This window comes from Tachyglossus aculeatus, chromosome 6, assembly GCF_015852505.1.
Source record: "Tachyglossus aculeatus isolate mTacAcu1 chromosome 6, mTacAcu1.pri, whole genome shotgun sequence".
NCBI lineage: Eukaryota > Metazoa > Chordata > Mammalia > Monotremata > Tachyglossidae > Tachyglossus > Tachyglossus aculeatus.
In genome coordinates, this window is record NC_052071.1 from 31,733,036 (window position 1) to 31,758,615 (window position 25,580).

At 46.3% G+C, this 25,580-nt stretch overlaps 2 protein-coding genes across 12 annotated transcripts in view; one reads left to right on the forward strand and one right to left on the reverse strand.

The window, feature by feature from the left end:
• The window catches only part of MAP7D3 (MAP7 domain containing 3), a 39,714-nt gene extending 33,670 nt beyond the window's left edge, over window positions 1-6,044 (forward strand). For all 8 annotated transcript variants that reach the window (XM_038748162.1, XM_038748163.1, XM_038748160.1 and 5 more), the window contains one exon: window positions 4,613-6,044. In XM_038748162.1, the coding sequence (XP_038604090.1) occupies window positions 4,613-4,620 (8 nt within the window). In that variant the 3' untranslated portion in view covers window positions 4,621-6,044. The remainder of the gene's footprint in view (window positions 1-4,612) is intronic.
• Window positions 6,045-6,656: 612 nt separating this feature from the next.
• FHL1 (four and a half LIM domains 1) overlaps window positions 6,657-25,580 on the reverse strand; it is an 85,314-nt gene continuing 66,390 nt past the window's right edge. For 3 of the 4 annotated variants that reach the window (XM_038748170.1, XM_038748172.1, XM_038748169.1), the window contains 5 exons: window positions 16,261-16,442; window positions 13,765-13,939; window positions 10,101-10,270; window positions 9,501-9,687; window positions 6,657-8,259 (listed from right to left, as the gene is read on the reverse strand). In XM_038748170.1, the coding sequence (XP_038604098.1) occupies window positions 8,105-8,259; window positions 9,501-9,687; window positions 10,101-10,270; window positions 13,765-13,939; window positions 16,261-16,416 (843 nt within the window). In that variant the 5' untranslated portion in view covers window positions 16,417-16,442 and the 3' untranslated portion in view covers window positions 6,657-8,104. Of the gene's footprint in view, window positions 8,260-9,500; window positions 9,688-10,100; window positions 10,271-13,764; window positions 13,940-16,260; window positions 16,443-17,520; window positions 17,560-25,580 lie in introns of those variants that run through there. The other variant, XM_038748171.1, reaches the window with a different exon arrangement.

The following is a 25,580-nucleotide window of genomic DNA, read 5'->3' on the forward strand; positions in this document are numbered from 1 at the left end:
TCCTGCCCACAGGGAACCTACAGTGTAGTGGAAGAAAGAAGAGGTTGGAAAGATGGATACGTGGAAAAGCGGGTGCTTAAATAGCAGTCTTTATAAATTGCTTCATGGAGAGAGTGCTCCAGTGGTTGTGAATGCATACCTGGGGAGAAGTATAATCAGGGGAAAGCCCTCCGTGAGGAGGTGAAATTCTAGAAGGGGTTCTAAGAGGGTGGGGGGTTATGTGGTCTGGTGGATTTGAAGTGGGGGAGAGTTCCTGGCAGTTGGAAGCGTGTGAGGGATAGTAATGGGCAGGGAATGTGTCTGCCATCTCTGTTATATTGTACTCTCCCGCAATACTCTTTCCACTAAGCCACGCTGCTTGGGGAAGTCTGGGGCAGTGTAGGTGTTTGAGTGGGGAGAGGCACGGAAAGACCTTTGAAATGACAGTCCAGGCAGCAGAGTGAACAAGAGGGAAGAGGTTGGAGAAAGGGAAACCAATGAGGAGGTTGAAATAGTAGACAAGCAAGGATCTGATGAGGGCCTGAATCGGGATCGTGAGGAGAAGGGGCAGCTCTGGTCAGTATTGTAGCCTGTGTGACAACCAGCCTTCGGTGAGAATGCCGTGTGTTCCTGTTGAAGGCTGGCAAGGGAATTGCAGAGAAGGAAAGGAGAATCTCCATTTTCCAGGAAGCAAAGGGCCTCACGCCCTCCTTTTGGCACCACAGTAAAAGGTGACACTGGATGGAGCCAAGCCCCCTGAGCTCCCTTCATAGGGCGGAGAAAGATCTCTCTCTCCTGGTGCTAGTGGAGTGAAAAGGTGGAAATGTACCTCATCTCCCTCTTCTGAGCAGCCTCCAAGTGGGTAAGAAGCTCCTCTCCCCTAATTAAGCCGATGAGAAGGTAGGCCAGGGGAGTGGGGGTTGATGATCTATTTTGTAAAACTCGTTTTGTAGTTTTAAACTTATTTGAATATACTTCTTCTTGCATTCTTTCCCGTATCATCATCATCATCATCAATCGTATTTATTGAGCGTTTACTATGTGCAGAGCACTGTACTAAGCGCTTGGGTAGTACAAATTGGCAACATATACAGTCCCTACCCAACAGTGGGCTCACAGTCTAAAAGGGGGAGAGAGAGAGAACAAAACCAAACATACTAACAAAATAAAATAAATAGAATAGATATGTACAAGTAAAATAGAGTAATAAATATGTACAAACATATATACCTATACATATATGTATATACATATGTACATATACATATATATACATTCTTTCCTATAGTATCTGCTATTCAGCATCTGCTAACAAATAATTTCAGTCAAGATTTTATAGTTCTTCAAAGCACTCAAGACAGTTCCCTTTTCTGTTTGGCCAGATTCCACCTCTCCTTTATTCCTTTTGAATGTCTGGCTTAGAGAAAGAAAAAAAAGTCTATTATAGCAAATAAGCTATATTGCAAAAATATAGAATGTAATTAGATTGCATCCTTATCCATATTGACAAATCAGGTATTGAAAACCAGAATGTCACTCTGGGTGTGAAAATAAAAATCTGAAGATTAGGTAATGTAAATGGTCCGATATAATCAAGGGTAACTAGACTGTGAGCCCGTTGTTGGGTAGGGACCGTCTCTGTATGTTGCCGATTTGTACTTTCCAAGCGCTTAGTACAGTGCTCTGCACACAGTAAGCTCCCAATAAATACGAATGAATGAATGAAACATTTCAAAGAGAAGCTGGGAAGCTTTGCTCTCTTCTAGATAAATCTGCAAAATTAGAAAAACCTATGGTTCCTAGACTGTAAGATCTTTGTTTTTTTTTTAAATGGGCTTTGTTTAAGCACTTGCTATGTGCCTGGCACTGTACTAACTGCTGGGGGAAATACAAGTTGATTAATCAGGTCGGACACAGTCTGTGTCCCTCATGGGGCTCACAGTCTTAATCCCCATTTTACAGATGACCGAGGCCCAGAGAAGTTATGTGATTTGTCCAAAGTCACCCAGCAGACAAGTAGCTGAGCTGGGATTAGAACCCTGTTTATCTAGCTATAATTCTATTTATTCTGATGGTATTGACACCTGTCTACTTGCTTTGTTTTGTTGTCTGTCTCCCCCTTCTAGACTGTGAGCCCGTTGTTGGGTAGGGACCGTCTCGATAAGTTGCTGATTTGTACTTCCCAAGCGCTTAGTGCAGTGCTTTGCACACAGTAAGCGCTCAGTAAATACTATTGAATGAATGAACCCAGGTCCTTTTGGATTCCCAGGCATTTGCCCTATCATGTTGAAGCTCATTGTGGACGGGGAATGTCTACTAACCCTGTAATAGTGTACCCTCCCAAGTGCTTAGTACAGTGCTCTGCATATAGTAAATGCTCAATGAATATGACTAATTGAAAGTCTTGAAGATATTTCTAGATATTTCAGCAAAATGCCTCCTAACAAAAACCTGTTGAGCAACAGACAGAATGTGAGAATTGAAAAGAAATGAGGTGTTGAAGAATAAACCTAAAGTCTGTGGGCTTTGGAGACAGAAAGGTGGGGATATTCTTAACTGGGATGGCAGTGTTAGTTGGAAGAGCGGGCTTGGGAGAGAAAATGACTTCAGTATTAGACATTTAAATAAGCGTCAGGTGCTGGGAGGCCATCCAAATGGAAGAGTCCTGAAGACAAGAAAAACCACGAGATTGCAGAGGAAGTGAAAGGTCCGAATCTAGCAAGATAGATTTGGGAGTCATCCGCTTAGAGGTGGTAACTGAAGCCATGGCCGCAAAGCTATAGGGAGCCGTTAGTAGTCAGCAGTGAAATGCTGAAATTAAAACCCACATTTGTTACTTGATTGTCTGATGCTGCTGGACACTCAGTGTTCATCAGGCCTTTATCACGGTTAGTATTTCAATTCGGAGGTCTAGAACATTTGCAGAAGCTACAGGAGAGAGCAGTCAAATGGATTTAGGAAGTGGTTTCTTTGTACTCTCCCCTTGTACACTCCCAAGCGCTTCCTACAGTGCTTTGCACACAGTAAGCACTCAATAAATACTATTGAATGAATGAGAGAATCTGGATTTATTTGGATTAGAAGGGTATAAGATGGATTATTAGTATGTTCCTATCTCCCCCTCAGGTTGTGTTTGACTTGTGTTGTACATTCCCCGAGAGAATAATAGGGGCTCTGACCACAGTGGCTGCTGAACAGATGCTGCAGATGGAAGTTTTCCCTGTTGTCCACACTTTATCCACAGAGCTCTGGAAGGCGGTTGTAGTTGGCTTTCCGACGCTATCACTGAGGCAGAAGGAGATCAGAGTAAATGAATGAGTGTCTGGGTGGCAGGGGGATGAGGTTAACTCTGTAAGAAAATGCTTTGATTGCTTTGAGGTGGTGTTAGGCAGTGGACTACTGTTGCCAAGGAAAATTGCAAAAAAAAAAAAATCTTCATTCCTCCCCTTTCTTCTCCCCAGGAAATCTCCCAAGTGCTTTTGTGTTTCTTCCCGGGCTGGTTTGAGAGGGGGCAGGGAGTGGAACCAGATACTTTGGGCCAGGTCCCTTCCAGCTGTGTGATTCTAAGGTGATTGCAGACTGAAGATTTGGATTTCAAATCTCAGAGGATTATTTCGCAAATAGGGTGGCCTGGAAAATGCCTCGCAGATAGGAAACATCACTTAATTCTGTACTTCCCAAGCACCTAACTGCAGGGAGGGGAGAATTCGATAAATGGTATTACTGGTACAGATTATTTTCGCAGCTCTGGTGATGTCAGAAGCATGGTGTTCAGCTGAAATCCCTTGTTGAGTTTAGGAGCTCAAAGTTTTAGGTACAGGTGACATACGAAGCCTTTGCTAGCCTATTCAACCGAGAGAAATGCTTTAATAGAAAAATGAAAATAAAATCAACCAGGGCCTGCATATTTTTTTCATCTAAATGCTTGTAATTATAGTTCCATATTCTGGCAAATTGGATTTTCTGAAAATGAGTCATGATTCTTCTGGTGCTGATAGTAGCTCCTGATTTGTCTCTTATTAAAATTTGTTTTGGTTTGCCCCTTCTCTAGGGCATATCCTGTCTGGAGATTAAAAAATAATTCTTTTCATAATAATTTTTATAATATTTAATAATAAATATTAATATTTAATAATGTTAAAGGATAAATAATCTTTTGTGATAAAAATTATTATAAAAAAGAATTATTTTTTATCTCCAGATGGGATATGCCCTAGAGAAGGGTCAAGCCAAAACAAATTTTAATAAGAGACAAATCAGGAGCTAGGATCAGCACTAGAAGAATATATATATATATATATAATATAATATATATATTGTAATATAATATTTTTTTCTAATAATTCCAGAGGTGACAGCTGGGAACGATTGGTGAGGGGATCGTCTTGAGTTTAGGTCCTGGGCAGTTTCTCTTACTGCCCAGTGATTAAAGCATCACCCCAGTTCTTAGTCCACTGCTTGGCTCATAACAAGCTTCTCCTCCTTTAATGCTCTTCCGATAGCATTAAATGAGCAGAAGCTTATTATGGGCCACTCTGTACTAAGCACGAGACCTTCCCGGCTCATGAGTGATCAGAAACCTATGTCGTAAGTCTTTTCTCTCTCTTTTTTTTTATATATTCCCTTTGGTCAGAACTGTGAACACTACAGCCCTGGAAGTAATCTGATTGCACTTCAGTTATCCAGTGTTTGGTGATGTCCCGAAAGCCTTGTTTCAAAAAGCTGCTTGTTTCCTTTACTCAACTTCAACTTACAAAGAAAACCACCAGGGAAGAGATTATAAAACTCCTAAACTTGCACCTTGAAATTTTTCAGGGAAATTTCCTTGCTTTTGTTACTTCTTGTGTTGGGCAGTTTGACAAGGTTTCTTGGTTGTCGCTTTCATTTTCTGTAATAAAAGTCTCTTGTTTTTCTCTCATTACTTTATTTTCTATTAGTGTATGTACAGTGGTGTGTATGAGCACTATTTACCACCCAACTACTGGCAGATATTTTTGCACATTTCTAAACTCTTGGTGAGGAAGAAAACCTTTCAGTTCTCACTAAGATACTGTTTATACTGCGTTACTATTAAAAGTTCAAAATTACAATCCTGTAAAAAATAACAAGATGGTTCTCTTCAATGACCCGGTGAGGGTTTTGTTGCATCATTTCTATAATAGGAAAATTTTGGATTTTTAAATGCAATAAATTGTATTTATCATAATTTATACAATTTTACTATCAAGTGGACATCTTAAGTTTACAATCTATGCCAGTCTACATGCACTAATATCTTGAAAATGAGAGAACGGTGTTTGTCTTAGAAGTATATTTGTCATGCTTGTTTTCTTTTGAATTGCATATTTATGTTTATCTGCACAAACATGTAAGTATTTTTATTGTGTACATAAAACAGTATTAGATCATTGTCTTGTGGGTTTTGTTATTATCCTGAATGTTCTTTGTGCTAGTCCTTTGCTCCGTAGGGTATATTCCCTTACCTATTAAAGGCTACAGAAAGTGCTATTTAACCAGATCTTCTCCAGCATGATGAGATGAAAAGAATAGCTTTCTTTCACCAGACTGTTTGGAAGTTCAGCTGCAGTCTTCTTCTTCAACCTGCTAACCTATCCCAGATAAGAGATTTCGTCAAACCATTGGCTAACTCTAATTCAAATCACTCCCCCTACTTCCTAGTGATTTTCGGTGTTTAATTACGAATAGTTTTGGCAGAACTAATTGTCTTGACATCAGTCTCCAAACAGGAAGGCTTCGTCATGGTTTCTCAGACGGTTGCTATTCAGAGTACAGTATAATTGTTTTAGATTAGAGCAGTGCCTTAGGGTTAAAAAGATGTATTTTTGTATAATAGTTCTTTCTGGCAGAGACAATCATTCTAACAAGATGCTGATATTTTTTTCTTTGCAAATGTTATCTGTTGAATGCTGTTTCAGCTGTATATAAGTGTGCACTGTTAAATAAACTTTACAGATGAAAAGTTTATTTTTGTTAATAGTCATGTAAAGACAGCATACTTTAGTAAAGATACGAATAACCCATTCACCTAGATTCAATAAATTCTGTTCAAATGTATTGATTTTAAAACGGTTTTTTTTTCTCTGTCATCCCACAACCTCAACTCTGGAATATGTTGGTCCTGCTTCCTCGGAGTTCCTCTCTGACGGTAAACATCCAAACACTTAGAATCCTTAATCAGTTCTACCTTTGGCATCGGTGACTTTCAGGCATAGTGATTTTGTGGTTGTGTGAATTTCTGTGGTGTTGCAGGACTCCTTGGTTCTAAATCTTCATTGATCTTTTTCTTCATCTAATCTTAGATTTTGAGCCAGATTCTAAAGCAGAAAGCCAGGTTCATCTCAGTGCCAACTCGCTGAAACCCACACCTCTCCCACCTTGAGTTCCCGAGTAATGTGCACTGTCCCCCACCCCCAAATGTTGTGCTCGGCAAGATGGTTGCTTGGCCGGAGCCTATGGAATCAAGGGATTGACCACCCACACTTAACCACCTTCAGTTACGGAAAAGTAAGATATTGCTCTATTTTGGAAACCTACCTCTGATGCTAAAGTGAGATTGTACCTCATCCTGGTCTCTCATAATTATTTCCAATTTAAGTGTGTCACTACGTATGAGTGGCCTGACTTGAAGTGAATAAAAAGCACTTAAAAAAAGAGGCAGTACACAAAGTATTTATTGTAATTTAATTTTCAAATTGGATGATATACATCGGCTAAATGATACCGCTTCTCTAACCACCCCACTTTTAAGAAAAACTGCTTCGAGTTAAACTATGCAAATACTTTAAGGTCAGTATGTGGTGGCAGGTTATCTTGCTCAACCTATATAACAGCTTCAGTAATCTAGAAATAGTACTGTAAATAGCTGGTTTAGACTCCAGCCTAAGGGCGGCTGAGGAGTTGCTCCTTTTAGAAGGAAGGGGGTGGCGGAAGCTTTATCATTCTCACCCCAGATTCATCTGAGCCACTATTAGCAATATAATTATTGAAATAGGACCTGTCCTCTCTATGAAGGAAAATGGACAGGAAACAGAGAAGAATGTTAATAAATGGGGGTGCCACGGGTAGAAACGAGTACCATACTACTTAGTGTTGAGGCTGTTTTTAACATTAATTAAAATGATATTTGGTAAATAAGCCTCGGTGCTTTATCTGCAGTTCATTGGGATAAAGTTCACAACTGCAGAAAATATCTCTGCTAAATGATTGTACTGTCCACCTAAGTTGCAAAAGTATATTAATTTCCTATTTGTATTAGAATATGTCTGATCAAAAAAGCAGCTAATGGTTTTAGAAGGTAAGCTTTCAATATCTGCGGTTGGATATTATCCATCCGAAATAACCAAAGATATTTTAATCCGCATACATTTCAAAATCGCTTCTGATCTATGCTTAAGAATTCTGTGGAAATATTACTCATGAAAATTTAAGCTTTTAGCAAAAAAAAAAAAGGCAAGCCAATTTAGAAACCAAGATTATTCAGATGTTAATGTTTCATAAAGGTTTTTTGCATTTGTCATTTCTAAGTCAGGCAGAAACTATTATACCCAAGCCATGCATATCATGCGGTAAAATTACTCTGTAGCTTCACTTGTAAAACATAAACAACTAAATTGAATGCTATTGTTACTCTACTACTTCGTGTATAGTCACATGGTATATAGTAGTACATACTGTGATTAAGGCATGCGTTTCCCTCCAGAGAATTAATATTTTTTCTCTCAGGTAGCATAATTCCACTTCATGTATTTCTTGCTCACATCTTTTTAAGTTGCAGCATTAATGTTGGATAGCTTTAGCATGCAGAAAGTCAATATATTAGGGAAAGCTAGAAATGAACCTAAAGTAATGTTCTGGCACTCAAGCCTTTATGTTAATGAATAACTGAAAGCAAAATGTAGTTCATTTTTCAGCTGTTAGTTTACTGCAAAGCTCTCATTCTGAAAACCAACCCAGGTCATTGCACCTCTTCTCTTCAGAACTCTTCTGTAAAATGGGAGTAAAGCCACAATGGCTGATGATGGAAAAACAACGCCCTGCTCCTTTCCCGACTGCTGTTACGTAGCAAAACAAACTCCATTTTACAGCACCGGATCACCTTGTTTGTTTACAGCTTTTTGGCACAATCAGGGCAGTAGATGTTCTCATTTTGGAAGACAAAGCGCTTATTAGCCAGGTTGAGAGAACATTTTTTACAATGGAAGCAGTAGTCATGCCAGGATTTCCCCTCATAGGAGACCACGCTGGATCCTCTTCCAAATCCTGTGTAAGAACAAGAAAAAAAAAAAAATCCCAAAAGTGGGTCAACTGTAACTACTGAAATCTCAGTAACTCTACTTTGGTTGGTACCTTTTCTGTTCACAACTGGATGGTTGTGGATCTTTTTCCACACTGCTCTCCATTCTCCTCCTCTCCTCCATGGGCCACGGACAAACCGTCCTTTCTTTCCGCTCTACACCTTCCAAACCGTCACTAAGTCACTAAGAAGTAATGTGGGGAGAGAAAAAAGCAGAGCCTGTTCCGGCCTCTTACAGGCTCAGCTTTAGTATCCAAATAAGTGCTCCGGAATTGTTGCGGGGTGGACAGACACTCACAAGGCCTGGTAGCTCTTCCTCTGTGTACTTTCTCGGCACTTTCTAAATTCTGTCATTACAGCTCAATCAGCTGGAAGGAGGTAATAATAATAATCACGGTATTCGTTAAGCGCTTATTATGTGCCAAGCACTGTCTATTCCCCTAAACCGTACATCTCAAACCAGCCAGACTTTCTCCTCCTTTCTTCCAATCCCTCTCTATCAGGACGTTGCTTTTTCATTCACAACTTTCCTAGATTTCCAGTCAGGGAACTTAAACCTATTGCCTCTTGTTTAGGCCTCCTGTGTGTAAAAACAGATAGAATCCAGTCGCCAGGGCTAAACGCATTATGAAGCTGTTGGTGCCCAGAAGGAAAGTGAGGGTTTACCCACTGCTGCAGAAAGAGGATTTAAAGGCTGTGATGGGTTGGTAGACTGAATCTGTCTGCGTTCTCCCACTCTGGGCTTCTCTTCCCTTCAAATAGCAAAAGTTTCACTGAATCAAATTGACCATTAGGAGGCAAAATTGGCCTATTTATGCCAATTGTAAAATTTCTGGCCGTAGAGAATGCTAAAGATTTGTCAGTGCTTTGAAAAAAAAATACTTAGGCAATGGACCGACATGAGCATCTTTGACTTTAACTGCTGATTTACTGGGTTGAGCGAGTCTGCCCCTGCCCCATCATAGCCAAATTTGCTTTTCAGGAAAGAGGCTGAGGAGATGTGATTTTTGTTCTCATTCGAGCTACCCTGCTTTCTACTTCTTAACACTGGGTGTTGTGCTTGCTTCCTTGCAGCCTGTCCCAAGTTACTTTGAGAGAACTGGAAATGCTAGCTTTGGTATTGGTGGGAGTTGATGGCAGGGAGAGCTAGGACAAGTTGTTAAGAGAAAAGAAGGGAAAGCAAGGCATCTTCGTGGTGTTGACCTACCAGTAATGGGGTTCTTGCAGCCAGCGCACTTCTGCGCAACAAAGTTCTTGTAGCAATCCACACAGTAGTATTGATCCTCCACCGCCGTGAAGCGCTGCCCCGCCAGCTTCTTGCTGCAGGTGGCACAGACAAAACACTCTCCGTGCCAAGGCTGATCCTGGTAAGTGATCCCTCCAGAAGTGATGGCCTACAACAGGGAACACAAACCACGGTGGCTTTCTGAACTCAACCAGGGACCGGATGGAAACAGCTTAGCTGGGCCTGAGTGCCACGTGTGACGATCTGGTTGGTGAGTCAGTCCATGCCCCCCAACTCATTCTAGGTAGCTTCCGAGCCTCGCTGAGCAGGAGTTAAGGCACCTAGACAAAATCAACACAGGCCTCGGGTGCTGGGTCTAAAAAAGTCCCTCTCTAGGAAGCAAGCACCTGCCCCACACTGATTCCACAGTCCCCAGCATCCAGGAGCCATCTAGGTACTCCGCTCCATCAGTACAGGCAGGTGCCTTAACTTGGAGGGGAGGGGGGAATCCCGTACGGCCCGTTGGCTCTATAACCCATTTGCCAGGCAAATCCAGATAACCCCTCTCCTAGAAAAGCTTACCTTGTTGCACTTCACACAGTGCTTGGCAAATTTGGTCTCGTGGCAGGTGGCACAGTAGAAGTCCTCTCCTTTAGGGAAGAAGCTGCCAGTGCCTATGACTTGCTTGCAGTTGCTGCAGGTAAAGCAATCCTTGTGCCAGATCATCTTCTTGTATTCAACGTTTTGGTCTCCTGCAGAAGGGAGCAGCAGGATGCCCAGTCAGTAATTTATTGATTCATACCCATACCGCAGAAGCAGATTCCAGGGAAGCAGCCCGACTTATCTCTGCGCTCCAAATGCCGTCACACCAGGGTGTGGGGGGGGAAGGGTAGGGGGGCAGCTCTGTGAGAGGGAGGAAAGGATTTGGACATTAACATTCTGAATCGCAGAGATTAAAGGCCACACTTGGCCCTGCCACCCTGAGCCCTATCCCAGGATTGGTTGAGGATCCGAGAGGAGGAGGACGACGAGGCACTGACGGGCTGCCTCGGGCCAAAAGAAGCGGAGACAAGAACCGTTACAGGGCGGGCTTGCTCCGCACACCCATGCCAGGTCACGCAGGCCTGAAAAGTGCAGTCGAGCTGGTTAGGCGGAGTGAGTTAACCCCGCAACCTTCCGTTTTACTTCTGTTCGCTCTGAGCCAGTGGCGATACAGCTAGAAGTGCCTCTTTCCCCTTCCCAATTTCTGCTTCTCCTCAAGCGGAAGTGCTTGCAGTTAGACAAGACAAACCTCCTTTCTCCACTTCCTCACCTATTAAACCACTGTGGAGTGTGGGCATGGCCTATTTCAGGCTCAGGCCTTTCAGCAGGGAGCAATTTAACTAGTGTGCCAGCCGGCTGCCCTGGGTTCTCCTCACCTACATGGGGGGTGGCACCATCTGCTTCCCCAACCCCAGGGGGTTGGAATAGGAGGTGGGATGCCCTCTCCCATCCCTACCCTTTGTCAACGTCTGCCTCCCCACTCACAGGCAGGAAACTCCTGCAGGCAGGGACTGCCTCTGCTAAACTCTGTTGTGCTGTACCGTCCCAAGTGCTCAGCACAGTGCTCTGCCCACTGACTGACTGACCCCTGAGGTAGTTAGGGCAAAGGAAGGCAGCTGCACTGCACTTGTCCTAGCTTCATTCTCCAAGCAGCGTCTCCAGTCAAACTTACCCTTTGCTCCTCTGCTGGAGGTTTTTCTAATGCATTTAATTTCTCCACCTTTGTGCTCACCAGCATAAGCACTTAATGAAACAAATCAAAGGATCACCAAGCAAATTCCCTAGTCTGCTGCCCCCACCCCCACCCAATCATCATCATCATCATCAATCGTATTTATTGAGCGCTTACTATGTGCAGAGCACTGTACTAAGTGCTTGGGATGTCCAAGTTGGCAACATATAGAGACAGTCCCTACCCAACAGTGGGCTCACAGTCTAGAAGGGGGAGACAGAGAACAAAACCAAACATAGTAACAAAATAAAATAAATAGAATAGATATGTACAAGTAAAATAGAGTAATAAATATGTACAAACATATATACATATATACAGGTGCTGTGGGGAAGGGGGAAGAGTCTGACAACTAGAGAAAGTGACTGGCAAAGAAGTAGATCCTTTGGCACTTTAGTTACTGTCCAGTGGGGCAGTGTCCATAACTCTGGGTTCTGGCTGCAGCAGTTTTCTTTTCATGGAATATTAGGAAAAAATCTACAGTAGCCACTCATATCTCTTACACTTTACTCCCCAACCTCCTGCACGTGTTTGGAGTTGCTAGCCAGAATGCTAGACTGTCAGCTCCTTAAGGGCAGGGACTGTGTCTCCCAATTGTTTTACTGTAGCTTCCCATATGCTTAGTACACAGTAAGTGCTCAATAACTATCACTGATGGATTCCTTGTTGCACACATTGCCTACAACAGCAATCCTTCCCATCAGTGTCTCTTTTTCTGTATATGCCTGTCTCGCTCTGTTTCTGTTTTTCTACTTGTCTCCACAACCTTTCTTTCTCCCTCTTGTGTGCGTGTCTCACTCTTAATCTCTGTCTGTGCGTATATGGGGAGGGAATGTGTGTCTCTATTGCTATACTGTAATCTCCCAAACAGTACAGTGCTCTGCACACAGTAAAGTGCTCAATAAATATGACTGACTATATATCTCACTGTCTCCCTGTGTCTGTCTCCCTATCAATCTAATGCTCTGTCCTAATCTCAGCCTCAATCTGATTAATTTTTTTTCTGTTTCACTCAATTGTTTCTAAATTTCAGCATCACTTTCTTGTGTATCTCTGTCCACCTCCCACTCCCTTTGTCTCTGTCTATCCATCTCATTTCTCCCTTTGTTTCTCTAGCTCTCTCTCTTTGCGCCTGTCTCTTCCTTTCTATCTTCATCTTAAATCTTCTCGCTTTGATCCAGCCGTCTCACTTTCTGTCTCTCCCTCTCTGTGACTCTGGGTGCGTGTCTGTCTTTTGGCTCTGTATGTCTGCCTTTCTGTATCAGTGTCTCAGTCTGTCTCCATTTCCCCTTGTCTTTCCTTCTGTCTCAGTCTGACTCTGTCTCCCTCTTTCTGTCCATCCCTATTTCCCCTTATGGCTCTGTGTATGCCTCTATCTCATTCTCAGTGTGTCTCTGTGTGCCTCTCTGTCTCTGTGGTCTCTCCATCAGTGTCTGTGTCTCTACATCTCCAACTCCACCTCACCGTCTCTCACTCCCTTGGGTCCGTGCCTGTCTTCCCATGTCTCTTTCTGTGTGGCTCACTCAATCTGTGTTTCTGTCTCAATCTCAGTCTAATTGTGTCTCTCTCTCTGCCTGGCTCATGTCCATATCTGTCTCCGCACCCCTGTCTCCTTCTGTCTCTCCCTCTATCACTGTCTCTCTCATGTGTCACTCTTCTGTCTGGCTCTCTCTAACTCCGTGTGTCTGGCTCTTCTTGTCTCAGTCCTAACTGGATTCTGTCTTACTCTTGTATCTGTCGGTCTCAATTTCAGCGTCTCCATCTCCTGGGTCTAGTTCTGTTTTCCTGTCTCTCCCATCTTTCTATCTTGGTCTCACTCTGTCTCCATCGCTTTCCATTTCTCTGTCTCTCTCCATGTCTTCTGTTTGGCTGATTCTCTGTGTGCCTCAATCTCAAGTCTCTTTGTGGTTCAGTCTTCCTCCTTCTCTGGATGAGTCTCTCAGTCTGTCTTACTTTCTCCGTCTCGACAAGTTTTTGTCTCTGTATACTCTGTGCCTGTCTGTCTTTCTGCTTCTAATTGTAGCTTTTAGACTGTGAGCCCACTGTTGGGCAGGGACTGTCTCTATATGTTGCCAATTTGTACTTCCCAAGCGCTTAGTACAGTGCTCTGCACATAGTAAGCGCTCTATAAATACGATTGATGATGATGATGATGTAGCTCTGCCTCCTCCATCTCATTTCCTTTCTGTACCTGTGTCTCCTCGCGCTCTCCCCTCCTTCCCCGTTATTTCTCTGTCCCAAATCTGTACGTGCCTCCCTTTGTACGTCTCTTTCTTAGGGTGCGATAGTTCCCAGCCAACAAGGGGTTCCGATTGCCAACTTGGACTTCCCAAGCGCTTAGTACAGTGCTCTGCACACAGTAAGCGCTCAATAAATACGATTGATGTTGATGATGATGACGGCAGCTGCCGCTCCCCCTGCCTCCTACCCCTCCGCCCGCCCTTCCCCGGGGTGGAACATGAGCAGCTGTACCTGCAACAATCTGCTTGAAGCAGCCTTTGCATCTAGGAGAGTCCTCACGTGTGGTGCACTTGCTGCAAAAAATCTTGTTCTCTTTGGCCATAAAGGTCTCATTGGCCAGGGGGTGGTAGCATTTGGCACAGCGGAAACAGGTGTCATGCCAGTAGCGGTTTTTGTAATGCAGCTCCTGTGAAAGAGGGAAAAGAAGGGAGTCAGGCCTTCGGATTCTCCTTTTCCCTGCTGCTCTGCACCTCAGTCACACTTTCTTGAGCACTTCCACAAGCGGAAGTGACGGGAAAGAACATGAGGCTTCAAATTCAGCAAACGGGAAGAGTTGGAAAAACAGATTTTTTTTTTTTTAATGGCATTTACTAGGCGCTTACTATGTGCAAAGCACTGTTCTAAGCGCTGGGAAGGTTACAAGGTTGTCCCACGGAGGGCTCACAGTCTTAATCCCCATTTTACAGATGAGGTCGCTGAGGCCCAGAGAAGTGAAGTGACTTGCCCAAAGTCACCCAGCTGACAATTGGCGGAGCCGGGATTTGAACCCATGACCTATGGCTCCAAAGCCCGGGCTCTTTCCACTGAGCCACGCTGCTATCTCCAGGAGGAAGGGCTCAAGGAATTGGGGTTTAGTCGAGTTGAGAGAAGGCTAACAGAAGCAAGGAGCAGAAGAGGTTTCCGGAGAAAATACTGACCAGAGGGAAAACGGGAGGGATTTTTCTTGAACATAAACTAGAACATCCCGACAATCCAGGAATGTGTAAATACACACTAAGAGGTGGAGGGTACTTCCCACTTTACAAAACGCTAAACCACCTCCCACCTGCCCTGGCTGGTTGATTTCCCCCAGCAGGGTGGCAGCGCCCTTCACCAGCTGACCTCGTAGGGCCCCTGCCAACTCCACGAATTCTGGAAATATTGCTGCTCACCCACAGCCTTCAGAAAAACGAGGGGTGACAACAGATCTAACAGTTGATTTTAACTCTGGATTTCGATTACGCAGCATTCCGTGAAGTATGGGAAAAACACCCACTCAACGATAAACAGATGTCGGCCGAAATGTGTTCCCAGCCCTGCCCATCGGCAGGAGTACTCTGGAAAACGCGACTTCCATTTAATTGGTGAATTTCATTGTCCCCGGTTATCGCACTGCCATATCCACCTTGACCATTCTGTATCCAACTCCTCTAGCCTTATATTCCATTTGTTCAGTCACTCGTTCATTCCTTTACTATTGCAGTTGCAGCCGTCCTTTCTCCTTAGATTGCAAATAATAATAATCATAATGAAGGCATTTGTTAAGCGCTTACTATGTGCAAAGCACTGTTCTAAGCGCTGGGGAGGTTACAAGGTATGCACAGTAAGTGCTCGATCCCTATTTACCGAGCTTCCATTTTCTGAGAAACTGGGTCCTCCTCCCCACCCATCCTTGAATTGCAACTAATTCTGGGTGAAACTCGGCAAGCACCACTAAATGAGAGCTGAGGGTAGGGAGTAGAGAACTTATCTAGTGGTTGCCGTGGCATCTGCCGGGGTCCAGACGCCCTTGGAAGGACTGGGCCGGGCCAGTATTTATCGTGTATTATTTGCCCGGATTTTCTCAGGAGCAGCCGAAACTGGAACAGTCGGCCACCTTCTCTAAGGCCCCCACGGCCAAGCCTTCTGCAGTCGCTCGTCTCCGAATCCACCGGGCATTGAGTGCCACCCCTTGGGCCTGGTTGTACTGAGCCCCTGGTTTCTGAGCTGTCTCCTGTCTTCCCCCTGCAACAGTGCCATCGTCTCTCCTTCCCCCCTCCCACCAATTTGTCTCCTATCTTCTCTCCCCTTCACACTTGGAGTGAATTGAAGCAGCCCCCAGAGAGGGGCAGAGAATGGGGCACCTACTGGGCACTGCCCCACCCCAAGAATCCAGTCTGGGAGCCTCAACTGCTGCCCCATCCCTCTGGTTCTTACCCTCCACCTCCCATAAGCAGGCCTGGCTCCCTTTGCAGGGAACTCTTGGGTGGAATTTTTTTTTTATTTTAAAAGCTAAATTCCAAATTTGCAAAAATAAAACGTAATCATCCATTTAATTCGGCTTGCTTCTGTGCGGCCCTTGCACTTAGATTTGTACACTTTATTCACCACGATGCCCTGAGCCCCACAGCACTCATGTGCATTATTCATAATTTATTATATTAATGTCTACCACCCCCTCTAGACTGTAAGCCAGCACTTAGAACAGTGCTTTGCACATAGTAAGCGCTTAACAAATGCCATCACTATTATTGTAGGCAGGAAATCTGTAATATTGTACTCTCCTAAAAGGTTAGCACAGTGCTCTGCACGCAGTAAGCGCTTGATAAATACGACCAGGCTTGACTCCCCAATTCAATCAAAGCCTCAGCCTTCGCGTCTGTAAAGTGGGTCATAAGCCTGCATCTTTCTTCTCCCCCAGGATATACTGGGGGAATAAATGAGCTTTATAAATCCAAGGCTTATTCGCGTTCTCGTTCCCTTTCTTACCTTGGCATCGGCGCCAATGGGCTTGCGGCACTCTACGCAGGTATTGGCACAGAACTTATCAAAGCACTTGATGCAGCAGTGGCGGCCCTCCTTCTCCACGTACTTCTTTCCCTGCAGCGCATCCCGGCAGTAGTGGCAGTCAAACTTCCCGGACATGGTGCCCACCTTGTAGGTCCTGGGCCCTGGAAAGGTGAGGGGGAGAAATGGCAGAACGCTCAATTCCAGAATTCTGGAATGCCGTCCGAGGCCTTCACAACGGCAACCCCCAGGGCCTCGCAGTTCTTTACCGGGACACCTCGGCACGCCACAGAGGGAAGGAGCTACAGAAACACTAAATAATAATCACGGTGGTATCTGTTGAGTGCTTACAGTGCCAGGCACCGTGCTAAGAGCTGGGATCGGTGCATGAGAATCAGGTCAGACACAGTATGAACTCAAATCCCAGGACTCGGGCTCAGAAGGTCTTCTACGGCGAAGGGCCGGGCAGTTACAAAGGCCAAGAAAACCCCAACTGTGACTGTGAAGTACCAGCACTCTGGGCTTTCCCTGGGTACTTGGGCATATGTTGGGGGTGCGAGAAGAGGGCAGCGGGGCTTAACAGGACATCCGAACAGAACAAAGGCAAAGGTGCATAATGGCATCCATAGGCAGAACGGCTAGAAATGTGTGGGATTTTTTTCCTGGGTTTTAAAAAATCGATTTTCCATACATAATCTAAAAGAAGCTTTTTAAAACCTTAAAATGCAGGCTGTCAACTCTAAGGATAGTCCCCAGTTTTTCTTCTCTTCCCATGGATGTCACTCTCTGTCCCTGCCCCACTCCCGGGGCCAAAAATTTAACCATCCACTGCCCCCGACTCCCACCGACACCAGCACGTACAGGCACCCCCACACACACCCCCACCCCCCACACACACCCCCACCAGATTCCCATTCTCCCACAGTTGCCGCCCACCTCCCTGTACACACACACACACACACAAACTCCCCACCACCACCCCCGCCCGCCCCTGCAATGAAGAACTGAATCCTAATCCAACCAGGGCCCACCCCCTATAAACACGCGGGGCTTGCTGAGAAGGTTTTTAAACCAAAATCGGCACCCGTCCGTCTCCAGACTGGGACCCGGTAACGTGTTCTCTCAGACCAAAGAAAGCTGGGGAACTAAAACTCTCTCTTTCTCAAGCGAACGCACTAGCAAAAATCTGCAGCTCAGGAGGAAAGAGCGAGGAAAGAAAGTCAGCAATCCCCTGGTACTCACCCCGATCGTCAAGCTAACAGAACACACCCAACCTTCCCCTCCGAGTTGAGCCCTGGGTTTTATACACATCCATGGCAAGGCTGTTTAGAGAGGGTTGCCAGAGGCAACGAAACAGAACAGCGGAGCCAGGCAGCCGCACCCTGGGCCTCCCTGAGCTCTGACCATCACTGAGACCCATCAGTTCCCTGAGAAGGCAAGTACCTCATACGGCCCATTTGCCCACAAGAGAAAAAAAAAATCAACTCGTTCCAAGCCAATTCTTTGGCACCAGCCAAACAGAACCACGATGATGTCAGTAAACTGTAGTTGGGTGCCTAATGAGTGCAAAGCACCCTACTAAACACTTGGGAGAGTCCACCGGAATTAGCACACATGACTTCTGCCTTTAAAGAGCTCACAGTCAGACGTCACAAGGGTCGTGTGCGAGCACAATCGGCCGCGCTCAAGGAAAAGTAATATGGAACCTAAAGGTTAATGTCAACCCAGGGCCACAAGATAAAAAGGTGTGGTCTAAGCCATCAATATAAAATACAAAGTCTCACCCAAGCAAAATGTCACAGAGAAGCAGCGTGGCTCATTGGAAAGAGCCCGGGCTTTGGAGTCGGAGGTCATGGGTTCAAACCCCGGCTCCGCCGATTGGCAGCTGGGTGACTTTGGGCAAGTCACTTCACTTCTCTAGGCCTCAGTTACCTCATGGGGATTAAGACTGGGAGCCCCCCGTGGGACAACCTGATCACCTTGTAATCTCCCCAGCGCTTAGAACGGTGCTGTGCACATAGTAAGCGCTTAATAAATGCTATTATTAATATTATTATTATCAGCGCTTAGAACGGTGCTTTGCACATAGTAAGCGCTTAACAAATGCCAATTATTATTATTATTATTATTATATCAAAGTTTCAGTGGGGGGGGAGCTTGCAGATTCTGCCATGGAGTCCCGTAATTTAGAGGAGTCAGCCTTCAGCAGGTGGATGTGGGGCAGTGAGGAACTAGATCCCAGGAGAACATACGCAGCAGTGTGACTGGGGCAGACTAATGCTTCATCAGGCCCAATATTTGATCTCCAAAAGTGGGAAAAGAATACCCGGAGGAAGCTTATGACAGCTGCCCTCCTTGACATCCATCTTCATGTAACTCCAGGCCTTCCACATCCCTAGGTTTCTTCCTAGTGACCCATTATAGACTGTTCATTAATTCATCCAAACCCCGCCCTGAACCTACTGTTATCTTCAGCCTGCTTATATTCTCCTATAAGCTTACGACCAGGGGGCCAAGAAGTGGCTCCCAGTTTGTTTTGAACTGGGCAGTCTCAAGCTTCAACGGGGGCCGACTTGTACTTCCCTAGCGCGTAGTACAGTGCTCTGAACGCAGTAAGCGCTCAATAAATAAAATGTATTTTATTTATAAAATAAAATAAGTAAGCGCTTAAGCACAGTAAGCGCTCAATAAAGCCCCTTCCTTCCTCCCCCCCCATCCCCCTCTCCATCCCCCCATCTTACCTCCTTCCCTTCCCCAAAGCACCTGTACATATGTATATATGTTTGTACATATTTATTACTCTATTTATTTTACTTGTACATATCTATTCTATTTATTTTGTTAGTATGTTTGGTTTTGTTCTCTGTCTCCCCCTTCTAGACTGTGAGCCCACTGTTGGGTAGGGACTGTCTCTATATGTTGCCAACTTGGACTTCCCAAGTGCTTAGTACAGTGCTCTGCGCACAGTAAGCGCTCAATACGATTGATTGATTAATACGACTGAATGAGTGAATGCCCCTGGATCTGGAGAGATATTTTGTGAACAACAATTCCAAGCTGGCCCTGTGCACACCCGTCATGATCCTGTCCATTTTAAATCCTGCCCCTTACCAGACTGGAGAGTCCTAACTAATTTTTTCAGCTTATTCTCATAAGGAGGCTTTTACCTTGCTGTGATCACCTCAGGTGCTCTGCTCTAGCTGTATTTAGTCTATTCTAAAATGATCCAGGGCACATGCCAGGGACTGTCCCTGGGGAGGGGGTTAAAAAGAGCAGCCCTCCACCTGCAGCAGTGAGTGCACACTCTGAGGCCTGAATCCCTGAGCAAGTTGGAGTTGGGGGCATGCAGGGGGCACTGACTTTTGCCAAGGTCCCGGGGGGAGCGTGGCCTGGGCTGCCCTAATGGGTAGAACTGGTTAAAGGAGTCTTTCAGCGAGTAAACAGAATGAGTTTATTTCTGAGTTCACCTTCCACGCTAGATTGTAAGCTCCCTGAGGGAAAGGGATCACGTGTGCGTGTGTAACTTTGCCTTCAGCCTTGACGTGCTCCAGTCACCCAATCCTCCCGAATTCCTGAGCTGCAGGATGACTTCTAGTTACTACACGATTCCCTCTCTCAGGACCCGAAAAACTAGCCAAGTCCACCCTCGGGGCAACCAATCCAGGCATCAAGATCCTGCAAATATTCACCACTTTAGCCTTTGCCTAAAAAGGAAACAAAGATTTCCCCTTGCTCAACGTGATTTAGGGAATAAAAAGTCCATTCTAGAGTACAATAACCCAGGGCTACCTTAGGAATGTGTTTGGAATGGGACGCTAATAAACGATGGTTAAATGCCTTTTTGTGGACTCGGGCCCTTGAACCACAGTCCGGCCGAGACACTAAGGAGTCGACTAAGACCGACAGACAGAGGCGGAACGGGGCCTGGCCTAGCTACCTACCCAGGGCCTTTCTTGTCCAAGGCCGTTTTCCACATTCTCTGTGCTTGTGCTTAAAAGAAAAGATCACCCGTTAAATAAGGCATACACACACACACAAATCTTCAATCCATTCCTCTTGCTTTTTTCCCTTCACTGCTGTATGAAATCCCTGTCTACTTTTTCACGCTGAAAACGTGTGGTAAACAACAGCCCGCTTCCTTTCTTTACATCGGGGCAGAGAAACGGAACTTAGGCCTGGCAACAGTAAAGGCCAAGGAAATTCAATTATCAGTGGCTTTTCAATGCTGGGTCACAGGAAGGCACAAACGTGAGATTAGACGATGCTGATTTCCTGCTGTCAGAACTGTCTAATTTAGGCAGAAACTCCTCACCCTGGGCTTCAAGGCTGTCCATCCCCTCGCCCCCTCCTACCTCACCTCCCTTCTCTCCTTCTCCAGCCCAGCCCGCACCCTCCGCTCCTCCACCGCTAATCTCCTCACCGTACCTCGTTCTCACCTGTCCCGCCATCGACCCCCGGCCCACGTCATCCCCCGGGCCTGGAATGCCCTCCCTCTGCCCATCCGCCAAGCTAGCTCTCTTCCTCCCTTCAAGGCCCTACTGAGAGCTCACCTCCTCCAGGAGGCCTTCCCAGACTGAGCCCCTTCCTTCCTCTCCCTGTCGTCCCCCTCTCCATCCCCCCCATCTTACCTCCTTCCCTTCCCCACAGCACCTGTACATATGTATATATGTTTGTACATATTTATTACTCTATTTATTTTACTTGTACATAGCTATTATATTTATTTTATTTTGTTAGTATGTTTGGTTTTGTCCTCTGTCTCCCCCTTTTAGACTGTGAGCCCAATGTTGGGTAGGGACTGTCTCTATATGTTGCCAATTTGCACTTCCCAAGCGCTTAGTACAGTGCTCTGCTCATAGTAAGCGCTCAATAAATATGATTGATTGATTGATTGATTGATCTAGTGTCCCCTCCTCCTTAGGTCACGCCGAAACTTTCCCATCCGGGATGGGTTAGGATAAAGCTTGGGCCTCCCCTTTAACGCACCGTGTGCCAACTCTAGATAAACAAGCTCTGTATCACTGTAGATTAAATTCTAACCCAGATTCATCTGTGCCTTAAGCCGCAATACCTTAATTTAATACCTTAAACTGAAGCACTGCACGGCTATAGACCACACCTTAATCCTCGATCAAAAATACTAGAAAATTGTGATTCCATTTAAAGGAGTGGTGCCCAAACCAAGGCTAGATTTTTACAAGCTGACTTGTATTTTAAGAAAATCTCTTTCAGAAACTACCAGTCTTATATGATATGATGGCATATTTTAAGTTTACTATGTGTCAATCAATCAGTCATATTTATTGAGCGCTTACTGTGTGCAGAGCACTGTACTAAGTGCTTGGGAAGTACAAGTTGGCAACATATAGAGACAGTCCCCACCCAACAGTGGGCTCACAGTCTAAAAGCGTCAAGCACTATTCTAAATGTTGGGGTAGGTACAAGCTCATCAGCTTGGACCGAGTCCCTGTCCCACTTGAGGCTCAAAGTCTTAATCCCCGTTTTACAGACGAGGGAACTGAGGCACGGAAAAGGGAAGTGACTTGCCAAAAGTCACACAGCAGACGAGTGCCAGGGTCAGGATTGGAACCCGGGTCCTTCTGGTTCCCAAGCCACGCTAGGCCAAGCTGCAGCGTGGTTCAGTGGAAAGAGCCCGGGCTTTGGAGTCGGAGGTCATGGGTTCGGATCCCGGCTCCGCCCCATGTCTGCTGCGTGACCTTGGGCAAGTCACTTAACTTCTCTGAGCCTCAGTTCCCTCATCTGTAAAATGGGGATTAAGACTGTGAACCCCACATGGGACAACCTGATCACTTTGTATCCCCCCCAGCGCTTAGAACAGTGCTTTGCACATCGTAAGCGCTTAACAAATGCCAACATTATTATTATTATTATTATTCTCTAGATCACATCCTCCACATTCACGGCGCACATGTTTTCCTGGACGCCTCCAGGCGTGGTTGCCTCAGTCCGGCCGCATTCGAAGGCCTCCTCCCGCTGCTGGCATTTGCCCTGGCAGTTGGTCCTGAAAGCTAACAATTCCCTCTGCCCGAATTCCCCTCCTCCCTCTCCCTCCTCACCCCCTTGCCCCCCAAGCCGTGCATCCCCGAGTCCCTGGAGCCCTGTTTGGTTTCTTCCTCAGCTCCGACCCCAGCGGGCAGCCACTTCCCGCCCCAGTCCCTGCCACCCTCCGTGCCTGTGCTGGGGCCGTTCCCACCCTCCTCGTTGGAGCGGGGCAGGGAAGCTCGGCCCTTCAACCCCTGACCCCAAAACCTAAGTCCAAACTCGCCTCTCGCCCCTCAGGGGCCCGGGCCAGATGCCCACCGTCCTCCGATGCCAGGGTCAGCCTCCAGTCAGCCCGGGCGCACACCCAGGGCAGGCACTTGTGGTCACCACCCTCGTTTCAAGACCAATTCGGCCAGAAGACCGGTTCAACCGGACGACCCAGCCAGGGGCCGATGGATCCTGACCCTGGGCTGAAGATCATTAAATTACTGGAGTATAAACAGGGGGGCAGGGGATGGAGATGAGAGACAGCCGACTGTTCTCACTGCTACCTCATCATCAATCGTATTGAGCGCTGTGTGCAGAGCATTGTACTAAGCGCTTGGGAAGTACAAGTTGGCAACATAACATACCTCAGCCCAGGAGGAAGCAGGGGGATACAGCTAAGGGCAGCTAGAAAAGTGACTTCAGCCACTTTATCACCTAAAGCAGAGAAAAAATCCACTCGAGGTGCAAGCCTCGGGGGGATGAATTTATGCTCCGTTCCCTCTCTGACCTGCTCCCTGTACCCCCTCCCCGGGCCAGCTGCCTGCTTCCCCTTCAGCCCTTCACTGTCTCCTGTCAATCAATCAAAGGTACTTATCTGGTACTTACTATGTGCTCAGCACTCTCCACTCTCTCTCATCACTCAAGACACACGTAAAGTGCTCCAGGCCAGCCAACCAAAGGGGACACGTGCCCTTCCTCCAACCCCCACGCCACCCAGGGCCTCACAGATGGGACTCCTTGCTCAGAATAGTGACATGCCACCGGTTCGTCCCTGAGGCAGACCGCCTCCCACCTCGAGGAGGGGACGCCGGCTGACCTCCTCCAACCCCACGCTGGCTTTCCCCGCTGTACTCATTCGAGAAACACTCTGGGGCACCCGCAGACCCAGAATCTCAACGGGCCTGATCCTTCTCCAACCAGTTTTGGGGACTAACACACGCACAGGAAGACCCAGGTGACAGACATTCAAGAGTAGGTTGGGGAGGGAGAGGAACCTGCATGTTCGTCGCTGGGCAGGTTTGGAAAGCTCAGTCCAAGAGCCCCACCAAGTCGTTCCTGCGGCCATCCTCCCCTCCCACAAAGTCCCCTACCTCCGGCTCACGGCCTCGTGGCCTGCTCCTCCGTGGCAGATTACATGAGGCTCCCACTAACACGCGGCGATGGCCATGTTCGGCGAAAGGCTGAGTAAAAGGGCATCTCTCCCTCTCCCTGAAATCTGGCCAAGCGCACGTCTCCTGTAGATTAGTGGCTGCTTTAGATATGAGACGTGGCAAGGAGGCGACGATCTCACAGGAAGGGAGGACCAAAGAGGGGGAAGACACCATCGCCTGGGGTGGTAGCGCCTCGGGAAGCTGTGAATTCACTTAGGCTAAACTCAAAGTCCAGTGGTACTTCCCGCTTCCTCACTGCCCTCTCTGTTTGCTTCTTAAATGCCCCCTTGCTCCTGGCTCCTTCTTGGCAACTCCCTGTCGGGGAGGGGAGGAAGATGGAGGGAGACTTTGCCCTTATTCTAAGATTCAGGGCCAGTACGGGAATAGTGAATAATTGGGCCGGCGAGGGGCTTGCGAGCCCCAGACGAGGTAAAGAGGCCCGTGAGCCATTGCCACTGCAAGGGTAACGCAAGCCGGACGGCCTTGGAAGTGTCCGTCCCTGCCGCCTCCTTGGGGACTGAAGCCTTGGGGCCGACCGTGGCCCAAAGCCCCCAGAAAGCCGGCCCTTAACTGAATTCAGAAACTTTAGCCTCGGGAGCTGGGGAGTCAAAGCTCCTGTAGTGGCAGGACGGAGCAGTGGTCTGGTTTCTGGGGCCCCATCTCAAGCGTAATGAATGTGGCGGAAATGAGAGCAACCAGGCACCGAATGGCATCGGTGACCTCTAGACTGTAAGCCTGATGTGGGCAGGGATTGTCTCTCTTTATTGCTGAACTGTGCTTAGTACAGTGCCCTACACACAGTAAGTACTCAATAAGCTGTGTGACTTTGGACAAGTCACTTCTCTGTGCCTCAGTTCCTTCATCTGGAAAATGGGGATTAAGACTGTGATTCACCTGATCACCTTGTCTTCCCCCCACCCCCCAGCGCTTAGAAGAGCGGTCTGTACATAGTAAGTGCTTAACAAATGCCATTATCATTATTGTTATTAATAATATTATTAATGATATAATAATTATAATTATAAATTATACTTTATATTTATAAATTATTATAAATAATAATAATAAATACGACTGAATGAATAACTGAATGAATCGGTGGGAGTCGGGGGACTGGGAAGAAAACAAGGGCCAGACTAAAGAGGACCACTTCACTCCTTGGGTCTTCCAGGAGACCTCCACCCCACCTCATCAGTGGGGTGATCTAAATATCTATTTAAATATCTATTTATTTATTTATTTATTTTACTTGTACATATCTATTCTATTTATTTTATTTTGTAAGTATGTTTGGTTTTGTTCTCTGCCTCCCCCTTTTAGACTGTGAGCCCACTGTTGGGTAGGGACTGTCTCTATATGTTGCCACTTTGTACTTCCCAAGCGCTTAGTACAGTGCTCTGCACACGGTAAGCGCTCAATAAATACGATTGATGATGACGATGATCAGTGTGGGTGACCGGTGCCAGCCCTGCCCCTCGAGGATGCTCCGCTAGTGTTGTATTTATATTTACTGCACCCCCACAGCCTGCAGTGCATTCTGCTACACGCTTGGGAAATGCAAGTCAAGCAAGTCGCTGCACCATTTGTCCACCCGGAAAGGAACTCAGTAAATACAACCGATAAACTGAACGGCATCTTCTTTATTAAGTAACTATTCTTCTGTCCAGTTCCAGAAGAACCACTGACAGGGGAACAGACTTTCTGGAGTGCCTAGTACAGTGCTCGGCACACAGGAAGCACTTAATAACTGCTATTGATTGACAAGATTCCCTGCTCCTTAACCTCCTAACCAGAGAACCTCTGGCAGGAAGGTAACTGGGGAAAAGTTAACAGGCTGATCCCGTCTTGGGGCCACAGGTCAAATATTGTTAGATGGCAACA